Below are 15,191 nucleotides of genomic sequence, written 5' to 3'. Positions count from 1 at the left end.
CTGCAATTATTTTTCATGCATTTCCACAGTAAATAAAATACATCTTGAAAGTTTATGGAACACATTTTTCTTTGAGAGACAAAAAGTATTGGTTGTTGTCACATATGCCAAAGCAAGACTTGTTAATTCCCTGTGAATCATAGTCTTTTTTGGTTTGATTCAAACTATGCTTTGGAAAGAGTAGTTATTATTGATAGCATGAGATCATGGTGACTTTGTGGTAACACTTAATTGTGATAATCCAAGTTGCATGTCCCTCATAGGGGAAACTGCAGTTCATTAGTTGTCTGTATTTCACCTTGAGTGTGATTGATGTACATAGTTTAATTATTTATGGAGAACATTTCAATTTACTTTAGTTTTCTGTAGTTGTGTCCCTATTAAAATTGAAAATGTAAACATAGACCTAGCTGTTTCTGATAGCAGTGGTCGTTGATGAAATTCTAAGAATTTAGTATATATTGTATGGTAATAGAATATGGGTGTTGCATAGACTACAGGAATAGGACAAATAACAAGTATTTATTTAAGTGGTGTTCTAGTTTCACTTTGCTACAGTGGCAAACACCATGACCAAAAGCAATTTAGAGAAAGAAAGAGTTTATTTGGCTTATACTTCCAGGTCATAGTTCATCATTGAGGAGAGTCAGAGCAAGAACTGGAATAGACTCTTAAAGCAGAAGCTTGACAAATGGATTCCCAGGCTCAGGCTTAGCTAGCTTTTTATGCAGCTCAGGACTATCTGCCTAGAGAATGGTACTGCTCACAGTGAGCTGGGCCCTCTTGTATCAGTTAACAACAATACAATTCCCCACAGGCCAATCTGATTAAGTAATTCCTCAATGGATGCTTTTCTCATAGATGGCTTGAAGCTGGGTCAAGCTGACAATTAAACCCTTCCCTTCTCTTTTAGACTTTTGAGGCTCATCCTGGCCTCAAACTCTGTAGCCTAGGGTTGTCCTTGAACTCATGACTCCCCTACCTTTATTTTCCAAGCACTGGAGTTATAGGCATGCACCACCAAACCTGGCTTTATATGTCTTTTTAAATGACAGGTTTACTGAGCTATAATTTTTCATCACATTAATCTACTCTAATATGTAATTTAGTGCTTTGCAGTAAATTTACTGGGCTGTGTGACTGTTCCACAGCACAGTTCAGTTTAGAGCATTCCTGCCACTTTAGCCAAGCCCCTCGTGTGCTCTTAAAAAGATCTCTCTCTCTCTCTCTCTCTCTCTCTCTCTCTCTCCCTCTCTCCCTCTCCCTCTGTCTCTGTCTCTGTCTCTGCCTCTTTCTGTATGTGTACAAAGTTTTCATGTAAGTCATTGTTTTTCAAACTTCCTAGTGCTGCAACCCTTTAATACAGTTCCTCATGTTGTGCTGACCCACACCATAACATTATTTTGTTGCTACTTCATAACTGTGATTTTGCTATTGTTATAAATCATAATGTAAATATTTGTTTTCTGATGGTCACAGGTGACCCCTGTGAAAGGCTCGTTCAACCCTAGAGAAGTCACACTCCACAGGTTGAGAAACGCTGCCATAGGGATTCAGAGGATAACCCCAGGTGCTGGTTACTGCCTTGGCCTCTTTTCACACAGGGTCTGGTCTCTCGTTTAGTGCTTTGTCTGGCATGTTAACTGGCCCATGAGTTTCTGGGAATTCTTCTGTATCTATCTCATTTTACTAGAGATCTAGGATTACACATGCTTGCCACTCTGCTGCTTCATGACGGTTTTGGGGATCTGAGCTTATAGTTGCAAGCACCTTACATACTGAGCCATCTCTCTAGCCCTATGAGCAGACCACTCGATTTTTCATGAAATACAAAACTAGCAGAAAAATGTTTTAAGTAATAGGGCCTTATTCTTTTAAATTAATATAAAATATCTTATGCCCCCAGACATAATTGCTAATGTAAATTGGTTTATGGAGATATATAATGACATATATAATAAAATCTGTTTGAATTTGCACAACAGCTTATTAAGGAAGACCTTGTGTCAGAAAGAAGAATTCCTTCATGTTTGTTTTTGAGTCCTAATTAAACATTTTTCAATTTGCCTTTCGTGTTTGATCTTTTCAACTTTTCATTTTTTAGTAAATCACAGTTGAAAACCTTGGCAAGCTCATGCGGAGCCCTTTGGACGAGGTACTGCGCACTCACAGCAGGGTCTTCCAGACCATCAGGCTCATGGATAAAAAGATAAAAGGACCTGAAGGGATAGGACAGCTCAGCATGAATTAAGTTAATACAGGCAGCTGTTGGCGAAGCTGCTGCTATTTTACCTTGAGTCACCAGAGGGCACTCTTTTCTAGTTAGTGTATTTGAATGATGAGCAGTTACTATGTGGTAGTTTGAGTCCTGCCGTTGGGATGGAGGTATGGATATTTAAAACTGATGATTGCTTTGTTTTGTAACTTTCAGTTAGCTTTTTGGCCAGTTGTTCTAAATGGTGTGGTTACAAAGGGTTCTGTGGGTCAGGCACGGTGTTTCCGGGCAGCATGCGGTCCCGGTCCCTTCCTCCCTGCTAGCTCCCTAATGCTACTTGTTCTCTGTTCATCTTGAGGTTTCTGATCGAGTGGAGCGGCGGCTTCAGGAAATAGAAAGAGAGATGCGCTTAGAAAGAGAGCTGGTGGAAAGACGTCATGATCGGCTGGGGCTTGTGTCCTTGAAGCTCCAGGAGGTTTGTGAGAAGTGCTTTCCTGGGGTTTGAATTGCCATTCAGTCATTGCTACAATGGTTATAGCTCTGAGCTGGGATGTAGCTCAGTTGGCAGGACACCAGGTGAACTGGGTGTGGTGGTGCCCACCTGTGATCCAAGCACTTGGGTGGGGTCAAGCAGATAAGAAATAGCCACAATTCTATAGGTTGCACATGGTATGTACAACCCACAGGTATACAATTCATCCCATAAGAGAAGTATAGCCTCTGGTTATAGTTCAGAATGTAGAATGAGGCATCCTATAGTTTGTATGCCCTTGGCAAGTTTTTTTTTTTTGTTTGTTTGTTTTTATATAAACTCTTCTGTGGGAATAATAATCTCTACCTAATCGCCTGGGTGGGAGGATAATTGAGTTAATGCTGATGTCTCGAATGTGCTCAACAGAGTGATTACAGCAGCTAAAGTGTAATTACTCTGCTTGTTTTGGGGGCATGGCCCAGACACCAGGCAGCAGCACATCACAGCTCATTTTGTGAATAAAATTTCATTGGGTCAGGACCTTCCCTGCTCCTTCACATCCCATCCTTGGACGTTTGTGTAGCACAGGGTAGACCTGCGTAGTCCTGACAGAAAATGTCCTGCTCACGGGATTGCAGTCTGGGTTTCACTGAAGTTTGTCATTTGTGCATTAGCTTGTCATCAAAGCAGCATGTTCCTCGGTAGATCTCCATTCCTTTTTATATTGAAATTTTAGATATATAATGTTAAAAAGAAGAACAAAGAATTTCTGTGTAATTGTGTCTTCTCAGCATTCATGTTTTTCCAGTCTGACTTTGCCATCTTTTCTGATATACCTAAAGTGTATAGTGTCTTATTGTGAAACAGTTTTGAGAAGGCCACAGGTATAATGCTGCCTTCTGTTGCTGTGATAGAACACCACCATGAGCAACTTGCGGAGGAAAGGCTGTATTTCAGCTTGCACTTCCACATCACAGTCCATCATGGAGAGGGTGGGGCAGGAACCTGCAGCAGGAGCTGATGGAGAGCCTGCGGTGGAACGTGGCTTGCCGTTGTGCCCCTCATGGCTTACTTAGCCTGCATTTTTATAGCACCTATGAATGCAAGCCCAGGAGTGGTACCACCCACAGTAGCTGGGCCCTCTCACATCATCAATCAAGAAAATGCACTACAGATTTGCTTACAGTCAAATCTTATAGAGGCATCCCCTTATTTTTTTTTCTTTCCAGTTGAGAGTCCTTTTTCCCCCAGTAACTCTTAATTTATGTTAGGTTGGCAAAAACCAGCCAGGACAAATGTAAATATATTTCCATTAAAGGGCCTTTATGAATAGCTTATGTTGTTTAGAATCAAGGAATGCTGCAAACACAGTCTGAAGTAAAATGGGAAATGACATCTATCTAGAGACGGGGCAGGACGCTCCTGCGGTGATTTAAGACGTTTCCCTTCTCTGGCAGAAGTGCTACTTCATTCCTGGCTCCTGAGTCCCCATTCACGGGGATAACTGAAGCAATAGGGTATAAACCACACAGAACAAAGTGAACTCTTCCACCATGTGTACATTTCAGGAAACTTTAGTTAGACCATTCCCATCAGAATTGCTATGGGTGAGTAGCTGCCATTCACGCATGCATTTTATGTATAATAGTATATAAAAGATGTCCGTCAAGCCACTAAAGCCAGCATTGAGCCTCGTGTGTGTCAGGGTGTGTTCAGGTAGCTTCCTTTCCCATCTGGAAGTTGGTTAATCTTTCTGGCTGTGATATTGGAAACTTCGTTTTCTTTGGTGGTAAATGGTTAATGAGTGTCCACTTGAGTGGATGTTCCCTTCCTAGCAGTTGGCCCAGTCCTCTCACATCTGGGCTTACTGACAACTTCTGTTCCTCTTGTCTACACTCCATCCGTGGTGTAAATATTTTGTATTTAATTTGCCCTGTGTGCTTTCTCCTGTATCACAGGACAGTGATTACAGTGGGCTGCTTAGCACCGTACAGTCCGGTGACTGAGTTGTAAGTTTCACGCAAGTTTTGCTGGTCGTGTTCATCTCTGGCCCAGACTGAAACCCAGGCCACAGGGTATTGATTTCTGTACAGTGATTTAGTTCTCATCAGTGGTGACCTTGTAGGATTCTGGTAGGGGGCTGTACAGGGTGCTTTTGAGTTAGAGGTTTTTGGGTTGGCAGGGAGTCCAGAAAACTGGTTTTGTGTCTTTTCAGAGTACCACATAAGAAGTCATGTGCTAGTGACAGCTGAGCATTCTCCTTGGGGGTTGCCTGCCAGGCTACTCCACTCCACGGTTGCTATTATTCATTTTTTAATTGTTTGTTTTAGGAAGAGACTTGAAAAGACCCCATTTTTCAAATCATATTTTACCTGCTGATTTGGGTGGATGTTGTTGATTTTTTTTTTTTTTGAAACCATTATTACTATAAGTGGTGCCAGCTGGTGACCAGGAGCAACAACTGAGACATTGATTCCTTTTATATGGATATGGCATGGATTTTCTTTAACTCTCATCTGTCTGTCTGCCTGCCTGTCTGTCTGTCTGCCTGCCCTCCTTCCCTATCTGTCCACCTATCTATCTTAGTAAGATTCTTACTTTATTACTATGAATACACTTCCTCCCTATCACTGAGAATTATTTTGTTGACCTTTCTTTTCAGTATTTAATATATCTATGAAGTATAAAAATTGAGAAAAATAAGAAAAGCAATGAGTCAAAACAAATTAGGATTTTTTTCAGTTTTAAAATGCTCTTTTCTAAATTTCTCAAAAATATATGTAGTTACAGATTGCTGACTGTTCTCAATTGGCCACCTTTTTTACATATTAGTAGACACTCTCAGTTCAAACCAGGGAAAAGGGACTCCACCATGAAATTCCACCAGTGTAAGCTGAAAGGAGGCAGTTCCCTTGCTTAAAAAAAAATTCCGTTTTTATCCCCTCCATTTCACACAAGAGGCATGCCCCTGTTACTTCGTAGTTACTTGGAGGATACTTGGTTTGAATAATTAGATAGAGCAAGTGGGTAGCCCCACCCCTTTTTTTAAATCTTGATTTTTATACATTTATTCTGAAAGCAAATTGCATCTGGTGAGCTTCAGAATGGTACTGAAGTGACAATTGTTCTTTTTTGCAAGAGAAAATTAGAGAAAATTTCCACACTTATTTTCCTCTCTCTGCAGAATGCACACAATTACAAAGAAAGGGGAGAGAAAGATTGCTTCCCACCCCAGTTCTGGAGAAGCCAAAGCCCGAGTGTACCCACTGCGATTGTCAGTTAAGCTAGAGCTCAGCTGTGTTTGGTTTGTGTCCCTGACAGTACAATAGAGAGATCACTTTTGATAAGAACCCTTTAATTTTGTACTTTGTCCCTTTAATTTAAGCAGTGACCTATATGTTTTTAAAAGGTGCTTGTGGCTTATAAACAGGGCAGTGGGATCTGGAAAATATTAATTTGGGCTTTTTCCTGTTCCCAAGTTAAATGGCTTAGAGTGTTCTGGAAAGGTCATGTTTAAGGAGAGAGCTTTGCTTTCTTTTTTTTATATTGAAAACCCTTATGGAAATTCCTATTTTAAATGCTAATAGTCCTGGATATGTTTGTGTCTGGCTTTGGTGAGAGTTGAAGTCGGGTGGGTAAGAGGGCCTGTACTTTTTAACCATTACCCTGTTTTTAAAATGTGTCTCTCAAAGAGTGAAAGACTATGAGTCCTAAAATTGTTGGGAAATTAGGAAGATTCACTACAAATATCCTAGGAGTTGGAGGTTGACAGTCATTTTTAGCCTAACACTTCCAATGGTTTTGAGGGAACTTTGCCTCTCTCTATATAATGAGGAGCAGTGCTAAGCTCTGGGAAGTAGTGGACACAGAGTCAGGCTCCTTTTCTTATTTAGAGTTAGTTCCTGTTAGTTACCTTCATTCTGTTGCCAGCAGCTCTGAGGTTCCATTCCCTGTTTCAACATGGCCACTCCTATTGTTACAGGAGGATGGCAGGCTTTCTCAAGGGAGGGAGGATGCTCACAGGCTTCAGATCCTGTGTCAGTATCTCAGGAGGAGTCTTGCAGCAGGGGTGGGGAGGGGTGAGGGGACTGCTGGATAGTTTGTGAGGTCATCTCTCCATATATCCTTTAAGTTCTTTGACTGTATCAGTCACTTTTGTTGCTGTGAATAAAATACCATGACCCAAAGTGACTGATGGAGGAAGCAAGTTTATGTGGGCGAATGGTTTCAGAGGGGGTCCATGACGGCAGCGAAGGTGTGGCGGCAATTCCTGGGGAAAGCAGAGCAAGCAAACTGCAAGTGAGGCGAGGCTTTGAGAATACCAATTCATCTCTCGGAGATAAAGGGAGCCTTGCTAGATAGTGTTGACCATTTCTGTATTTCCATGTTTTCTTAGAGCGTTCGAGCAGGTTTTCGCATATGTGCTGGCTGTGTGACTGTACTTGTGTGGATCTCTTGTTTATTACTTTTTTTTAAAAAGATTTATTTTATTTATTTTATGTGTATGAGTACACTGTAGCTGTACAGATGGCCATGAGCCACCATGTGTGTGGCTGCTGTTGAACTCAGGACCTGTGCCGCCGCCCCCCCTGCCCCCCCCTCCGGCTCTGCCCCGCCCACTCGCTCCAGTGTAATTTACTGCAGCTGTCTTCAGACACACCAGAAGAGGGCGTCAGATCTCATTACGGGTGGTTGCTGGGATCCGAACTCAGGACTTTCGGAAGAGCAGTCAGTGCACTGAGCCATCTCACCAGCCCGTTTATTACTTTTATTACTAAGTTTCATGTAAACTTAGTTTGTTAACTGAGTTTGCTGAAATTTTTTTAAAGTGGAGAAAGAATCAGAGTTGTTTTTCTCTGACTCTCAGTTGCCTGGCATGCTGTTTGAGCACTTGGTCCTACTCTAATCTGAGCACCGCATCTATCATATATCAGTTTCCTGATACATCTCTCTGTGCCCTGGATGTCTCACAGTAGATCTGCTTGTCTATTGCCATTCTGGTATCACCCTGTCTGAATCATCATCATACCTCTTACTATGATATGGAAAATGCTAATGAAATCCTTCATTATGTTCCATGAAAACCTGTTGGAGTTTCGATCATAATTGCATCAAATATCTAGACTAATTTGAATGGAAAGTCCTTTATATTGTTTTCAATAACATTTTATAAAAGCTGTTAAGTTCATAAAAGTTGTTTGAGGGTCTTATGCACCTAAAAATTATTCCTTAGTAGCTTAGGATTTTTCTTCTTAGTGGGAATGTGGCGCTTGTTTTTGTTGCATTTAACTGGTTATTAATAGTATATAGAAGGATATTGGCTTCTAGTTGACTTTTATATTCAGCAGTCTTAGAGGCTTGATGGACTGGTTTTTAGTTATCCTTTTATTTTCCACAACTCCCAAATCGGTCTCATTCCATGGGTGGATCCCGAGGCCAGTGTGGAATAGAGTCACAGACAGCATGAGCCGTGGCCTTCCTCTTTGGCTGATGTGTTTCTAAAGTGTATCCATTTGCTTACCGGCTCCTAGCTATAAAACAACCACTGATCACAGAAACATTTCTTTTTGTTCTGTTTGACAAGAGAACTTTTTGTGTCTTTTTATTTTTTATTTTCATTTAAAATCATGATGGGTTGTAAGGGAAGACAGAACCCTTAGCTACCTGTGTTTTCTCTTATTGCATCTACATGTTATTGTTTTTAGTATTGCTGGTGCAGTGGTTGTTGAGCTTGACTTACATAGCTGAGCACTTTGTTAATGATATGCTGTTTTCATGCATTGGTAAATTAATTTACTGGTGTCGTCTTCAGTTTTATATTTGCATCGGTTACTGTGGTCAGTCTATAGCATTTTCTTCATGCTGCGTTCTCTGACTTTAAGATGCAATGTTATATGCATGCTTATCGCTATGCATAGAACTCAACTTCAAGAGGATCAAAGACCTCAACATAAGGCCAGGCACACTGAACTTGATAGAAGAGAAAGTGGGGAATAGTCTTGAACTCATTGGCCCAGGAAAAGCAATTTCTGACCGGAATGTGGATAGCACGGACACTCAGAACAAGTAATAAATAGGACCTCAAGAAACTGGTGACAGAATGGGCAAAAGGCTTTATCAACTACGCATCCTATAGAGGACTAATATGTACAGTATATAAAGAACTCAACAAGTGGACATCAAGAAAACAAACAACTAAGTTGAAAAATGGGGTACAGATCTAAACATTGTTTTCAAAAGAGGAAACAGAAGTGGTTGAAAAACACCTAAAGAAGTCTTTAATATTCTTAGTCATCAGGGAAATGAAAATCAAAACTACTTTGGGATTTCATCTTACATCAGTCAGAATGGCCAAGATCAGTGAAAAAAAAAATGACATCTCATGCCAGCAAGACTATGGTGTAAGAGGAATACTCGCCTATTGCTAATAGAAGTGTAAACATGTACAACCACTATGAAAACCAGCGGGAGTTCCTCAGGAAGCTGGAATAGGTTTACTGCAAGGTCCAGCTATACCACTCTCGGGCATATATCAGAAGGATGCTTTACTCTACTACAGAGACACTTGCTCAACCTTGTTATTGACTGATCTATTCCTAATAGCCAGAGATTTAAAATAGACTAGATGTCAGTTAGTGATAAGGGGGTGAAGAAGTATACAGTTATACAGTACCATACTTGACCATTAAAAAATGAAATAAAAATCACAGGGAAATGGATGGAGCTCAGAAAAAAGTCATCCTGAGTGAGGTAACACTACCTAAAATATGGTATGTGATTGCTTATATATGAATGTTAGATGTAAAGTCTTTGATGACAGTCTACTATGTGTATAAACACATAAGTTAGGGGTGGAGTATGTGACTAGAGGGAAGTGTAGGTCTCTCTAGAAAGAGGAAATAGAATAAATTGTTATGAATGGACAAGAGTGGGTGGTGTTGTAGGCAATGGGGCTAGAATGGAGGATCAAACGGAGTGGTGGGGGAAGGGGATGAGAGAGCTAAAACTAAGGGCCGTCGGAGGAGTCACATGGAAAACTAGTACAGTAGAAACTTCTTAGAATCTATACACTGTGTAACAGATCCAAATGGTGGGAGAGATGGAACTCCAACTTAATATCTCTTATCACCAAATGAAACATCTATAGCTGGAAATGGGTTACATCTAATTGAGTTGTTGGCCAAAGGGGCCTCATGGAAACCTCAAACAACACAAACTGATAAGGCTGTGGCTGAAGACAACACCTACACAACTCTGAACACCAAGAGGCTGAGCCGATGCCTGCCTTGGGGCTTCACCCCTCTAACCAGTGTGCACAGTAATGGGAGGTATACTGAACTCTGAAAAGAGAAGAGTAAACTACAAAACCTCCAATCTACTGTGCTGGCCTGCAAGATATGCTGGTGTAATAGTGGCACAAAGCTTTTTGGAGTAACCAACCAATATCTGATTGGATTTTAGGCTCACTCCACAAGATGGAACCCATACCCAATGCTGCACAGGTGACCAAGAACCTGAGACTGGATAGGCCAGGGACCTAGGGGAAAACTAAATGCTACTGTTCTGCTAAAGGATACAGTGACAGCATTATTCCTTAAGACATGTTGCTGTACTCATAGATCAGTGTCTTGTTTACTCATCATCAGAGAAGCCTCCTCTTGTACTAGATGGGAACAAATACAGAGACACACAGATGGACCATGTGCAGAGAATAGAGACCTTGGAACACTCAGTCCTACAAGGATGTCTCCATCAAATCCCTCCCATCAGGGCTCATAGGACTCTGCAGAAGAGAAGGTGGAAAGACTGTGGGAGCCAGAAGGGATGGAAGACACAAGGAAACAAGGTTGTCTAGACACAATGGGACTAACGCATGTATGAACTCATAGAGACTGGCAGCACACGGAGGTCTGAGTCAAATGGGGACTGAGTGCTGAGAGGGAAGAGGACACAAACCCTGCCTCTAACCTAGAAGTTACCTCCAATTGGTAACCACTGCCAAAGGAAAACTCATTTTGTCCAGTAGAGTCCTACTAGGTATACAAACCATACTTGAGGGACAGGCTCTGTGCTCAGCAGCAGAGCAACACAAAACAAACACACAGGTAGTTTTTGGAAGTTTTTGTCTTGCTTTGTCGGATTTTTTCTTTTTCATTTATCTTTAGGTCTTTTGTGTATATATTATTGTTTCCTGTTTTTGTGTTTTTATTATCTGGCTATATGTTTCTTGTGCTTTTTCTTTGGCTCTTTTTCTTCTGTTTACTTTTATTATTGTTATTTATATGCCTGTTTTTTTTTTTTTTAAATATGGAACACTTCATGAATTTGCGTGTCATCCTTGCGCAGGGGCCATGCTAATCTTCTCTGTATCATTCCAATTTTAGTATATGTGCTGCCGAAGCGAGCACATGCCTGTTTTTTAGTAAGAGAAGGAAAAAAGGATGCATTTAGGTGGAAGGGCATTGGGAAGGATCTGGGAGGAATTAGATAAGGGAAGACTGTAATTAGAATATATTCTATGAAAAAATGTATTTTCAGTTAAAAAAAAGGAAAGAAGCAAGGTTGCATTAATCTTAAAAAGAGAGTTTGGATAGGTTTCATCTTTACTTCTTCTGGTTCAGTTTAAGAGAGAGGTCCATCTCTTAATGTTAGTAAGGATGCGAGCATACAGTCACGTGTTCCTGCTGTTGGTTAGATGACTGCAGCCTTGGTTTATACAACTTGCTTTCTTATTTATTTATTTATTTATTTATTCATTCACTTATTTAGTTTTTTTTTTGTTTGTTTTTTTGTCGTTTTTGAGACAGGGTTTCTCTGTATAACCCTGGCTGTCTTGGAACTCACTCTGTAGACCAGGCTGGCCTCGAACTCAGAAATCCACCTGCGTCTGCCTCCCAAGTGCTGGGATTAAAGGTGTGCGCTACCACTGCCCAGTTGCTCTTTTTTGAGCAACTTTGTCTATTGTTTGAACATCTGCCCTATGACCTTTTCTATTTTAAAAAGATTGTTCCATTTTATTATCTAGGCTTGGGCATTAAATATGTTTCTTTAAAAAATAAATACTTTAAATTTATCACCAAACTATGTTTTGATGTGCTGTTCTCTTATGATACTTTCCTTCTAAATCCACTATAGTGGCTATTGCAATCTTCTCTATGTCCTTTTGGAATTTTCAACAGCTCTTTATATGTGTGTGTGTGTGTGTGTAATTTTTTTTTTCCCTTCCCTCAAGACAGGGTTTCCCTGTAGCCCCAGCTGTCCTATAACTTCCTCTGTAGATCAGTCTGGCCTCAAACTCACAGAGATCCATCTGCCTCTGCTCCCTGAGCACTGGGATTAATGGCATGCACCACCACTGCCCATCTATAATTTTTAAACCTTGCTTTAAAAAAAAGTATTTCTAAATTTTTTGAAATTTATTGTCACTTGCATTTGGAGCTAGTTCCATGATGTTTTGGTATCATGGTTAAAGACACAATAAAACCATTACCCGATTTTCTCCCTTGCTTGGGCTTGACATTTTATATGTGAATCTGTAGGAGACACAGACACTTATGTAGATTGTGTACGTCTCATTTGCCAATTTTGTTCCATTCTTCTGTATTCCTATTTAATATATCAGGCTCAATTTCTCCCTGTGCATTTTGTCAGTTTTGCCTTTTTTAGTTGATGTTTGTGGTTTCTTGAATATTTTAATATCATGGTCACTGTTTTAAAAAGCTTACATAGTAGTAGTTGTTTTATTATTGTTGTTGTTTTTGGACAGAGTCTCACTGTGTAGCCCTGTCTGTTCTGGAACTCGCTATGTAGACTAGCGTGGCCTTGAACTCACAGAGAGCTGTCTCCTTGTACATATATCTCTGGAGTGAATGCTGGGATTAAAGATGTGCACCACTGTGCTTGACTCATAGTGAGTTTCTGTATTTGTGCATTCATTTTTTTTCTTTATTTTAATCCTTCCTCTGACTTTCCTCATAAGCACCTTACCACTGGCCTTAAACAAAGCAGCCTCGTTAGGTAAGTCCAGCCTTATGGATGTGTTGGAAATGCTATTCTCTGCCTTCTTTCTCGCCTGTTGCCTTTTCCTATTGGATTGCTTATCCTTTGTGCTGACTTTGCGGTTTCAGATTATGTTTCCGCCTTTAATGGGTGTTCCATATTTTTAATAATGTGTATTCATGACAACATTTGGAATATAAATAAATAAAATCATTTAGTAAAAAATGTGTAAATTTTGAGGGTGTGTGTGTGTGTGTGTATGTGTGTGTGTGTGTGTGTATGTATGTGTGTATGTTTGTGTGTGTGTATGTGAGCACATGCAGGTGTGCCTGCACATGTGTGTATATTTGGAGATCCAAGGGCAGTTTCACGTGTCATTAATCACTATCCACCTTAGTTTTGGAGACAAGATCTTTTTCTGAACTTAGAGAGCTGACCCATTCAGGAGACTGGTCAACTAGCAAGCCCTGGAATCCCCATGTGACCTCGTCTGTAGCTATAGGCATGTGCTGCTGAACCCACCTTTCTTCTGAGTGCTGTAGGGAATGGATCTATGTCTGCATGCTTGTGTGAGCACCTGACCGACAGAGCCATCTTTCCAGCCTTAGTCTAAAAACGTAAGCATACCTAATTGAATATTGCTATTCTGGAAAAACTGCCCTAACCAGAGTGTTTTTTTTCCTATCTTATTGGGGTATTTATTTATTTACTTATTTATTTATATTCCAGTTTAGCTTAACATGACTTTCTTGCCATCATCAGATAGGACTTTTCACAATCCTCTCTTTAACATAGCCTCCCAGTGTCTCACTGTTGAGTGCTGCAGTGTATATACAAACTATAACTACTGCTTGGTTACTTGTGCCGTCATATGTCTTCTTCCCTAGAATGGGGTCCTCTCTGCCAACCACCAGGTCACTCCCACCCACTCTTGTCCTGGAACTCAAAGTACCAGGTCATTTGCATAGTATGCTGTTATGCTGCCAACAGCTGCCTAGCAGGCGAGCGTTATTTTCAGATGTAAATGATCCTCACTTCATGTAACACTTTGGGAAAGATGATCTCCATGCAGAGGCTTTTCCAGAGCAGGCGAAGGTGAATTCTACTTCACTGAGATTCAAATGACAGACCTAGGACCCTATGAACATAATCAATCACAATTTAATACTATGTAAGTAACATGTTCCCCATAGCAGGCTGCTTGGTCCTGACATTCTGTTGAAGCTCATCTATCTGAAGTCCCACGCTATTAGGAAAATTGTTTGCTACTTTAGTATGTCACAGTGTTAGAAAGTTTAGAATGGAGTTACCCCAGGTATATGGAGTCTGAAAGTAAGACCTCTTTGATATATTACTTCTGGGAGATCGTTCAGTTCCAAGATTGTAAATAAGATGGCACAAAGACTTGCTTCTTCTATATTTCAACAGCAGATCCCAAGTGGATTCTGTTTTGGAACACTGTCTAAATAATGGACAGTATTGACACACAGGAAGGTTAATCTGGAATTCTTGATCTTGCCTTACCTCCTGAGTGCTGAGATGGCAAATGCGTGCTCAGCATGCTCGGCTTCAGAATGGAAACATAAGGTTCCTTGGATACAGTTCTGTTCTTTTCCTTAGTTGGTTTTTGTTTTTTGTTTTTGTTTTTTTGCCTGAATGTTTCAACTGAAAAATTTCATATAGTTTGTGTTCAGTGTTTCAAACTTAGTTGATAAAAATGATGAAAGGATAAATGTTTGCTAAGGATTTACTGTATTTTTTTTTGACCACTAGTCGTCAGTATTGAACCATCAGTAGGCATTATTTCTTCAAGATCCAGGTCGGTTTAAGATGGATTCCCTACAGAATATATATCCCAGCTCTTAGCATTTCTGGAAACTGTCCTTGACTTCAGTCTCACAATTAAAAACAATATCATTATTTGTCATTTTAAAATTTAAAATTGAAACTGTATAGCTTTACATTGTTGAAAAATTAAGGGATTACATATAGACACATGCCGCATGGAGTCTGGAGCTGGCTTGTTGGTGCTGCTTTTCTACTCCAGATCCAGGCTTCCTTCCCTGCCTCCTCTCATCCTTCCCTCTCCTCCTTTAAGTAGGAGTTAGTCTGTTTAGATGCAGAAAGGCGGAGAGCATCCTTTGGTATGAGAGTTAATTTCATATGTTCCTGATTCCTTTCCACTTTGGCTGTGTCTGAGCTTTAAGCCGGCATCACAGACACCGCAGTTCTCTATACTCGCATCTCACAGGAGCCTTTTTCTGACACTATGTCTTTCTCTTACTCATGACCCCTTTTGTACCTTGTACCATGTACCTCTGCTCCGGTAATTAGTACTGTTCAATTTTCCTCCAGTGAGTCTCATTTTTCCTTGATAAACAGACATGGTTTATTGCTTATTGCATTTAATTGATTTCTATTATTAAGATTTGTTAATTCTTATGCCGGGCAGTGGTGGCGCACGCCTTTAATCCCAGCACTTGGGAGGCAGAGGCAGGCGGATTT

At 40.4% G+C, this 15,191-nt stretch overlaps 1 protein-coding gene and 1 non-coding gene across 5 annotated transcripts in view; one reads left to right on the top strand and one right to left on the bottom strand.

Moving 5' to 3' along the window:
* Positions 1 to 15,191, top strand: part of Cep128 (centrosomal protein 128) — a 389,783-nt gene that overhangs the window by 59,367 nt on the left and 315,225 nt on the right. For all 4 annotated transcript variants that reach the window (XR_004114433.1, XR_004114432.1, XM_031356808.1 and 1 more), the window contains exon 10: positions 2,574 to 2,690. Coding sequence is in view for 2 of the 4 variants with exons in the window: in XM_031356808.1 (XP_031212668.1) it covers positions 2,574 to 2,690 (117 nt within the window). In the remaining 2 variants the exon portion in view is untranslated. The remainder of the gene's footprint in view (positions 1 to 2,573; positions 2,691 to 15,191) is intronic.
* Positions 10,989 to 11,095, bottom strand: LOC116081216. The gene has a single exon (XR_004114743.1). It is a non-coding gene; the product is annotated as a U6 spliceosomal RNA (small nuclear RNA).

The sequence above is a fragment of the Mastomys coucha genome, unplaced genomic scaffold (assembly GCF_008632895.1).
Source record: "Mastomys coucha isolate ucsf_1 unplaced genomic scaffold, UCSF_Mcou_1 pScaffold6, whole genome shotgun sequence".
Taxonomy (NCBI): domain Eukaryota; kingdom Metazoa; phylum Chordata; class Mammalia; order Rodentia; family Muridae; genus Mastomys; species Mastomys coucha.
The sequence above is the reverse complement of the archived record's forward strand: the minus strand, read 5'-3'. Positions and strand labels throughout refer to the sequence as shown.